The sequence below is a fragment of the Penaeus chinensis genome, chromosome 2, assembly GCF_019202785.1.
Source record: "Penaeus chinensis breed Huanghai No. 1 chromosome 2, ASM1920278v2, whole genome shotgun sequence".
NCBI classification, from domain to species: Eukaryota; Metazoa; Arthropoda; class Malacostraca; order Decapoda; family Penaeidae; genus Penaeus; species Penaeus chinensis.
The window spans coordinates 44272586-44282585 of NC_061820.1; the positions used below are offsets into that span (position 1 = coordinate 44272586).

Here is a 10000-nt window from a genome sequence, read left to right on the forward strand (position 1 = left end):
ACTTTGCACACTATAACTCCTCATCAAAGGTCTATCTATCCCTTAACCAGCTCTCCCGCGGCTATCCTAAAGCCATCCTATCTCGGAAATATGGTCCACCGAGTCCCGACGCCGAGGCCATGACGCAAGGCCCTCTCCCAAGCACTAAGACAGGCTCCCTCGGCCCAGCATCTCATTTCCAGGCGTTTTACTTCCTTAGAAACTACTTCATGACTGACATGAGCGTCCTGCCAGGCTGTGCTGTCCACACGGCCAACATTTCAAGCATTCTACGCGTTTCTCCTACACTGCATGTCTCGGTTAAAGGACTCTAGCCTGTGTCTCGGGCCCTTTATCTTATCTAATATATCAACAGAGCATGTCTATGCCTGTTCATGACTATGTGCGCCGAGGTGGCATGCCAAGGGTTCCATTCAGTGACATTTGGCGCAAGATGGGCGGGGGTACGGGACTGAGCAGGCCCAAATGAGCGAATTTTGGCCACAGTCCTCCCTCGGCTGCGTACGCACATATTACCTGCGTCTGCACTCAATTTCGGGCCTCAGCCGCTCCTCAGGTCCGCCTCGGGCTTGGCCTCACCTCGCCCCTCTACTCGCAGGTAAGGAGTGCTGCTCGCGAATCCAGGGAGAGCTCCAGGAACCAGACAACGGCACTGTTAAATTTCTTGGTGAATTGTTTGTGGCAAGAGGGAAAAATATCGATTTTCTCCATGGCTCGCCGCCCTGGCTCGGCGCTGCCATGTTGAGTCTGCGCAGAACAAAGCTCGGCAGAAGATATTGGCGGCGGGAACGCGGACGCCCCTCGCCGCCGCCGCCCTCGGCCTCGCGGGGCGCCGGCGGCCCTGCACGGCCCCGGCGAGGGGCGGCGGAGGCCCAGGCTTACCTTCAGAAGGGCAGAAGAGCCGCGGAGGAGGCGAGAAGCGGAGGCCGAGACGCGTCGCAGGAGCGTTTGAACGGCCCCCGCGCGCCATCTGGCGACGGCCGCCGCCACCACGCCCGCGCCCGCGGCCCGGCGCCCTCGGCCGCCGCCGCCGCGCCTCCTGACGGGGCCGCCCTCGGGCAGGGCTCGGCCCCGTCAGGGCGCTGGAGGAGGCAGGGCTAGGGCGCCGGGCCACGTGGTCGGTCCTCCTATGGGGTTGCACGGCACTCTCGCCCCTACGGGTCCGCGGCTCCGGGTTACCTAACGGCCGCAGTTCCTTCGGGAGGAGCGCGGGAGCCAGGTCGCGCCCTTCAGCTGTCTTGCCCTGCGTTGTCCTCGTGTTGGCTGCGGACTGCTTCCCTGGGAAACTGAAACGCTAACTTTTCAGTAAATCATAAGTAATGTCATTGAAACTCATGGTCTGTCCGTAGCATGACAGTGTGACTTAGAGACATGTGTGGAATATTGTGCAGAAGGTATCATGTGCTTAGGAAGTGGATGACATGAGCTACAGTGCAATGTATAAGCTTAATTCAGATTCTTTTCCATAAAAAAAACATAAAGGTAGTTTGGATCGTCAATTTTAAGGAAATAAAGATTTAGTCAGAAAAATAGAAATGGTTATGTAAGTTCTTGGCTTTGTGTGTCAGGGTCTTCTAGATACAGGCAAATAGTAATGAGATTTTGTGTATAACTTCAAAAGATTTAACATATATTTAGCTTTTCTAATGATAAAGAAATAAATGTTGACAATTAAGGTTGAGTGAGATGAATTTAGGTTTTATACACAAGACCGGTGTATTAGTTTTTGATTATCTAAGACAAGTTGGCAGTAAACATAGTCTGTTGTCTAGGATGATCACATAGGTTCAAGTTTTCATTTCTGTCATCATAAAATATACCACAGGTTTCTTTCATAATGAACTTGGGGCTTGCAGTATTTTCCAGTTGTATAGTACCAAATTTCATTGTTTATTATCATTACTATTCTACTAAAGAAGGTAATGTTAGCAAGTTTGAGATAATGACCTACAGATTTTGATTTTATACCCAAAACCAGTTTAGTGTGTCTTCATTAATTAAGACAAGTTGGCAGTAAACAGAAAAAATTACTGTAGAAGACATCTATTGTCAGGGATGATTATATGGTTTCAACGTCTTCTTTTCTATTATCATAGAATTTGTGATGGAACTGTCAAGTGAAGTTACCAAGTTTCTTTCATAATGAACTTTGGCCCTCAAGTATTTTCAAGTTCGATAACACAAACATTCTATTGTCAATTTTTTTATGGAAGTAGTAGTATTTTAATCATAGTTGTTATTATTATTATTTTGATATAAAGAACAGCTTGTTTAGTGAGTTGGGTCACCCCCTGCATACTTCACATTTAAACTGTGGATTTGCACAAAATATAATTATCAGATGATGAGATTATATTGTTCAAATCATCCTGGATTTCAGCTTATCTATTCTTTAAATATACTTAATTTGTATACATTTATTTCATCCATATTATTGATATAAAGGAGATTATTGTCACTGTAGACTGTTACATAAGAAAAGTTCAAAAGTTAAAAATAACTATCTATATTTTACAATTAGATCCTAGTCAAGCATATGTGCATTTACTGGAGACATTGTTTTATCAATGTAAGACTTAACAACAAATTCTAGTTTCCAATTTTCTCTGTTCTCAAAATCTCCCAGGAAAAAAAAAGATATTAGAGGCATTAAGATTTGCATTCACTACATTTCTGAACTGTTGTAGTCCATGCATCTAGTTTATCTGAGAGGAAAATATAGATAGGGAGCTTTGTTCACTATATTTATCTTTTGCTTTGTTTGTTTCTTTCTATTCCAGCAGTAGATAACATTTATCAGTTAAGGACTTCCTTTTACTCACCTGTTGGCATTTATTTGTTTAGTGTAGTTGTGGTTTTCCATGTTAGTGAATAAGAAAAACTATACAACTTTTTATGTATATATTTTCAGTATTTTTCTAACATTTTTATTTCCAGATTTCAGATATGCTTCAGTCATCTTTGGTTAAGAGCCTAAGGCTCTACAGCACCAATGCAGCAAGGAATAGGCAAGCACTCGAGCGTATAATCCGCGTTGACCATGCAGGAGAGTTAGGAGCAGATCGTATTTATGCAGGCCAGATGGCAGTATTGGGTAAGCATTGTTGTAATATCACCGTTAGATGTTTTATATATTGATGAGTGCCAACTTACCCTTCATTCTACAACACAGTGAAACTGATTAGTTTGAGTTCTTCTGTAAATATGCTCATAATTAAGAATCTTTTTTTTTTTTTTTTTTTATTGACATTTTTTATCTATCAAGAAAAATACATTCTTATGAAGTAGGCAGCCCAAACTTCTTAAACACTATAGGTTATGCCACAAAATCATATTTCATATATGTATTTAAGATCCAAGACCCATGGCAAGATTTCAGAAATATGATATATAACATACTAGATTTCCATTGTTTTCCATGAAAAGAAATTCTCCCACCCATTTTAAAAGGAACAGTCAGTCCACCTCAAATTTTATTTTCTCTTTGTTATTGCCCTTTGTGGCAGATAATGTTAGAGATGCAGTTTATCACAGCAAATTCCATGAGGCAAATTGTAACACCCTATTCTACAGTACAGGTGGTGGGGCATGTTCTGACTCTCTGCTAATCATGATCATGAGTTGTAATTCTCACTCTGCTTAAAGGTTGTCAATCTGCAACCCTAGTCTTTCAATTTACCCTCCCAAAGGATGTCAGGTCCAGAGGGTGTCACTGGCACAGAATCCCAAGGGGAAGAGAGAATTCATAAAGATAAATGGAAGTCTCCTTGGATCTCCCACATCTCAAAGCTGGTATTTCACGTAATCCATTATCACAGGGATGACATCTTATCACATCATGGGAGACCACCACACAGAGATGACTGCTTTGTGTCATACATGGTCAAGCCTGCTCTGAGTTGTGTGCACTAGACAGTTCTGTGTTTGTTTAGCCTTGACTGCATATGTTGAGGAAAAATGAGAGCACATGTATCCAAAAAATGTTGTCACACCTCTTGCCCAAGCAGGCATTTGATAGACTAAACTTTCTTCTATAACATAAATATGCTCATGTTAAACATGTAAAACAGTTTATGCTGCAGCCAAGAGCATAGAGAATAGGGTAATTTTATGTTTCCCATGCTTCTCATATTTCCCTGAATTAGGTGACCCTGCATGCACCCTGACACATTGTTCAGTAAGGTTCTTGCAATTAAGGTTTTCTCTAAAATATATATAATTTTTTTTTTAATTATTACAGTATGTATAAATATCATTATCAATATCACTATAATCCAGATTCTACATTACTATTAGCATGGGCTAATCACTGAAGGGAACATTTTTCTAACCTTTAGTGCATGTATGAATATGAGCTCATGGTAAAGGAGAGTGAAATTCTCGTAAGATACCTATTTATGCAACAAATGGCTAAGTGCAGACAAAGAAAGGACAAAGAACAAGGATTTTGATATCATCTAGATGTCTGAGTTACAGAAATGAAAAATTGTGAAAATTAATACATAATGTTGGCTTTTCCTTTTCTTTTCTTTTTCCCCAAAAATATATTTTTTGCTCATTTGGAACAGAATAATTCAGTTTCAGGTGAGGCAGTTTATGATGTGACTTGAAGATTAATAAAACCTATGTCCGTTTAGGGGGAAATTTTTTTTTCTTTTTGCTTTCAGTAACAAGAATTTTTTTTTTTTTTTTCTTCATGGGAAACAATGAAAATTCAGTGTGTCATATATCATATATCTGAAATCTTGGAGCTTAAATACATATATAGAATATGATTTTGTGGCATAACATATAGGTTTTAAGAAGTTTGGGTTACTCTCTTCATATGAATGTTTTTTCTTGAAGCATGAGGGGTAGTCTAATGTGATGTGATAGGATGTCATCCCAGTGATAAATGGTTAAGAGAAAGTACCAGCTTTGAGGTGTGGGAGACTCAAGGAGACTGTCTCTTCCCCTTGGGATTCTGTGCCAGTGACACCCTCTGGGCTTAGTGTATGTGCATGACTGAAACTTCTCTTCTGCAACATTAATTTAGTCCCTACACAAGGATGGTACATGAAAAAATCATTTTAGAAGGATATGCTCCCCAAAATCCACTCATATCCTTTTATCAAAAGATGCACAGTTGTTATATGCACACAACTAATTTGCAAGACATTTTTTCTTTACCGAGGAAAACCAATTTCACTTGCGAGAGTCTCTCAAAGATAATTCATCACAGGCCTCAAAACAATCATCCAGCAAGTCCATAGTTAGACCACCCTGATTTAAACTGTACTATATGAACAAGATCTAGTAAGCTTTGTGCACAGAAATACTTTTACAAAGATTTCTAAGAGATGACGCTAGAATATGGACACATTTCAACATGTCTTTTCAGTTAAGATTTTGGAAAGCAAGTATAAATCCCTTCTTTCTTTCTTTATGCAGGCAAGACAAGTGTAGGACCAGTTATCCAACACATGTGGGATCAGGAGAAGGAGCACAAGGCCAAATTCGAGGAACTGATTCCTAAGTATAGAGTCCGACCTACAGTTCTTGTGCCCATATGGAATGTTGCAGGCTTTGCTTTAGGAGCAGGTAAGTTCATTGTTAAATATTTTTCTATCCTTCATTAATAGAATTTAAACTAAAATTATTTTGCCAGAGTAAAGTTACAGTTGCTTCATAATTAAGGTGAAATATATATATAAGGTTGTAATTGATTTTGTATATTTTTCCTTTCTTTCTTCTACCTCTTCCCTTTTCCTTTTTAGCTGTTCTGTTTATGTTGTTGATTAGTACCTTTCAGAATTACAGTAGAGTTAACCCATTGGATCTGGGTGCTTTGTGGTAGTGTGGACTTTAAAATCAGGGCATTGGGCTTCTGCAAGTGGTGACTCTCATAGGCGTGTGGCTTGTAGCCCCAGCCCACACAAACACTTACACTTGGTATCAAGTCTCTCTCTCTCTCTCTCTCTCTCTCTCTCTCTCTCTCTCTCTCTCTCTCTCTCTCTCTCTCTCTCTCTCTCTCTCTCTCTCTCTCTCTCTCTCTCCAGTATTGCCATTTTCCAAGATCTATATTTGTCATTTGTTTTACTCTGTCAAGGTAATAATAAACTGTTTTCGAAAGCAAACTCCACATTACCTATCCAAGTAGATTATTCTCTGTGGACTGATGGAGATACTGCAGTAACTCAAATGAGCCCCTTCAGGAAATATGAATAGGTCTTCACCTGCCCCTGGGTCAATTATTAACCCTCTAGATACATTACCTGGATCCAGTGGGGTGATAATTCTGAAGTCTTATTAACCTCTCCTCTATTTTTTTCATCTTCCTCTTTCCCCTTCCTCCTTCCCTTCTCCTCTCTGATCCTCTCTTTCTTCCTCTTGCTCCTCTCTTTCTTCTCTTCTGCTTCCAAAACTAATGTGAAACCTGATAATAAAAATTTCACTTGCACATGGTGGTTGATTTTATTTGTATGAAAACATTTTTTTTATTATTATTATTATTCCAGGTACTGCCTTACTGGGCAAAGAAGCAGCAATGGCATGCACTGTGGCTGTAGAATCAGTTATTACTGACCATTACAATTCCCAGCTTCGAGAATTGATCCAATACGGAGAAGAGGAAAACAAAGAGTTAATTGAAGTTATTAAAAAATTCAGAGATGATGAAATGGATCATCATGATACTGGCTTAGCCCATGATGCAGAGTTAGCACCAGCATATAAAACAATGAGCAGCATCATAAAGATGGGCTGTAAAGCAGCTGTTTGGATATCTGAGAGAGTTTAATTTTCTTGTTAAGTTTCTGTAAATAAAAACTGTTAAATACGTATATTTCTTGCTAAATAAAAGAAAAATTATGATGTTCTAGGTAGAATTATTTATTTTATATAACCTTGATATCTGCAGTAGAAAGAAGAGAAACTTTTACTGAATACTTCAGAAAATAAATATACACAAATTATTTGGTTCCAAACTATTCCTGACTTTTACTGGACTAATGTTTATTGTTCATAATATGTTCAGTAATGAATTGCTTACTTAGTCATCTGTTATGTCCTAACGAAAAAAAGGGGAGACTAGTGATTAAATGGAAGTTTACATTAAATTAGTAGCCTGAAGCCGAATCAGACATCTTTTTGAACAATAGTACTTCAGGCACATCAGAATTTATAGTTCATTTAAATTATATTTACAGGTTTTCTGATTGTATATTTTTACAAATTCATGGATCTGCAAAAGCTACCAAGAAGTCTTAAAAGGTTTCTCTGTTTACCTTGTTCCTTTTTTTGCTATTATATTACTACTATTAATGACAACAATAATTTTTTTTATTCCTGAAAGACCGAAGAGTGAGATGCAGTGGTGAGGTCAGACAGACCTAGTAACTGACATCATCTATTTGTGTGAAGAAAAAGATAAAGAAAAGAAAAAAAAAACTTTACACTATATGTAAAGATACTCCCAGTGTCAAAAAGACTGTCTTGGATAAGTTTAGTATTGGAGAAAGCCCTGACATAAAGCATTTAGGTCTTGTTACACTAAAATGACCTGTCATTTATGTTACATCATTTAACAAAACCACACTAATTAAAAAAATAGAGAGGAATTAAATAATAAACCGGTAAATAAAGAACTTTTACAGAATTTAACAACTCTGAAGTACAAAAAAAATAAACTGCACTTATAACCTTTAGAGGCATAGAAAGAACATATACACTGCAAAAAAGTTTATTTGAAGGCATTTGTGGATTTGCTGACCACTGCTTTCATATTCCCAGTATCCATACTTTGGATTTCAGTAACATTCATAACTATTAAAAAGTAGTGTCGGATGCCCTCTCAGCAGTACTATATTAAAAAATGGTGATTTGAAACAGACAAAAAAAGGTGTTTATTTCTTTATTGAATCGAGCCAAATCAGATAGAGTCAAAGTCAGTGAAAACAGGGAAAGTGAGGTCCTCAAAAATTAATATGTATTTTCATCCCTGTCTATCTGATAAATTTACAGACCTCTTATTGTCATTCTTTTCCTAAAAGGCAACACACCCTCACATCTGAACATGAATTTACCTGTCCAAAATCCTCATAAAAAGTCTACTTATACTAAACAATTACCAATCCAGGCACATGGGTTAGTTCAAATGTATTTATCTGCTCTAGAACAACCTCACTGGTAACAAGGCAGACAGGCAATTTACATAGAGTATTATGGTCCGAGTGCTGCCTGGCTGGCACAGTTCACATACCTGTAGTAAGATTCCTTCTACCAAATCCTCTTTCTAAACCAAATGCATTATGAACTCACAGCCAACAACAGAAAGAATAATTCAGAGAAATTAATACAAAGGATGCCTAGCAGATAAAGCTCACTCCATCACCCAGAGCTTCTCCATTTACCTGCAATGCCAAGACCGTTGTGCTTTCGCAAATGTTTATTGGGTAATTGCTTAGTTTCATGGCTGCTGTTAATTTGTTATCAAGATTACAAAAAAAAAGTAATTGGCAGATTGACAAAATGTTATGGGTGGGTTGGCCCATGATACAGAGACCAGTGGATCAGACTCTGGAGATTAATCTGATCTATTTAGAGACATGTAAGTGCATTCTGTGATAGAAAATGAGAAGTTACTTTTATTTTCTATTTCTTTTAATGTGTGGTAGACACTAAAACTGGACCTTGGAAACAGGCAAAGACCTGAATTCTTAACTGTTTTCAATCATTGTGACATGATAGCTTCCAAAACTCTAAATTCTCTTGAATGGATTTCAATAACAAAAGAAAAGCTTTATTATGAAAATTGGCTTCTTACCCTTCTTAATTACTAGTCTTCATTAACTTGATATTTGATGTATAAGGAATCATAAAACTTATAGGAACATATCACATTCGTAATGCAAATTATATAAGTTTATAGTATAATAGTAGTTTACAGCAAAGCAGCAACAAAAAGAGGCATACATCTGCATGGAACCAATGTCAGCACAACAGTAATCATTTAAATCCTTTTGTCAGTACAAGGGCATTTATCAATCAAATACTTCCATGAGTAGACCTTGTTTCCTGTGGTTCAAAAGAATGATTGGTCTCTTCATCAATACCAATGAAAATTAGAACATATAATGCTCCTGTTTCTATATGTAATTCCGTATGTTGTAAAAATGCATTGAAACAAACACACTTCATGCAATATATAAAACAAAGAGCTAATTCATTAAGTACAGGGATTTATCAGATGTCAGTACTGAACTTTTCCTCCACAAAGGCCAAGACTTGTTGCAATTTCCTGGAGGGTTAAGTATTAATATGGCTTTCCACTCCAACTGCATTTCCACCATCATGAGTGAAGATCATAAAACTAGCTCCTACAACAAAAAAGTCTTTCCAGGAACATATCACATGTAGTGAATTTCATTTTCCTAAATTCATATATTCATTATCTGGATTCTTTATCTGTTTTTTTTTTGTTTTTTTTTATAGATTTCTTTATGGGACAGATAAACACAATTGTTATTATGCACATATAGTACCATTCATTAACACTTATATAGCACATCTTGCTATTCTTTCTCAAATCTCACTTGAAAAAGCATGCATTTCCCAGACTCTATCAATACAAACTACTCCTCATGAGTATAATGTGAATATAGGGATTTTCTATGCTTAAGTTTGTCACTCAATAACTTTTAAACTTCAACGGCAAATAAAATAATAGCTTCTTTTTATGACATTACAATGTTTGCATATTCTTCATGCAAGTTTTGATAAACCCTACTTACAGTTTTGTAGGATTAAAAGATATACATGTTTACAATACTGGAGGCTTTTGAAAAAAGGTTTCTATATAATTTTTGAATGCATTAAAATTTGAAACACCTTCAGACCATGAATATTTTCACCTTTTAGAAATATTACATATTTCCTTTAGAACATAATTTTTTTTTATGTTTTCTCTTCTTCTTTATTATAACACCCTATCATAATACATCATTAATCCATTTCCTTCCAT

At 37.4% G+C, this 10000-nt stretch overlaps 3 protein-coding genes across 9 annotated transcripts in view; 1 reads left to right on the forward strand and 2 right to left on the reverse strand.

Moving 5' to 3' along the window:
* Positions 1 to 990, reverse strand: part of LOC125032647 (DNA-binding protein Ewg-like) — a 22752-nt gene extending 21762 nt beyond the window's left edge. For 3 of the 5 annotated variants that reach the window (XM_047623919.1, XM_047623927.1, XM_047623897.1), the window contains exon 1: positions 517 to 651. The gene's annotated coding sequence lies outside the window, so the exon portion shown is untranslated. Of the gene's footprint in view, positions 80 to 516; positions 652 to 882 lie in introns of those variants that run through there. The other 2 variants (XM_047623910.1, XM_047623901.1) reach the window with 2 other exon arrangements.
* On the forward strand, positions 458 to 6866 carry LOC125032680 (5-demethoxyubiquinone hydroxylase, mitochondrial-like). 3 transcript variants are annotated; one of them, XM_047623945.1, is made up of 4 exons: positions 458 to 598; positions 2938 to 3094; positions 5431 to 5580; positions 6498 to 6866. In XM_047623945.1, exons 2-4 carry the CDS (start codon positions 2947 to 2949, stop codon positions 6776 to 6778), a joined length of 579 nt encoding a protein of 192 aa, XP_047479901.1. In that variant the 5' UTR covers positions 458 to 598; positions 2938 to 2946; the 3' UTR covers positions 6779 to 6866. The 3 variants fall into 3 exon arrangements, with proteins under 3 accessions (XP_047479901.1, XP_047479894.1, XP_047479906.1); XM_047623938.1 differs by lacking the exon at positions 458 to 598 and adding an exon at positions 1018 to 1316; XM_047623950.1 differs by lacking the exon at positions 458 to 598 and adding an exon at positions 1018 to 1305.
* Positions 6867 to 7875: 1009 nt separating this feature from the next.
* LOC125032631 (nardilysin-like) overlaps positions 7876 to 10000 on the reverse strand; it is a 13996-nt gene continuing 11871 nt past the window's right edge. Inside the window, exon 20 of the mRNA XM_047623896.1 lies at positions 7876 to 10000. This exon is cut by the window's right edge and continues 491 nt beyond it. The gene's annotated coding sequence lies outside the window, so the exon portion shown is untranslated.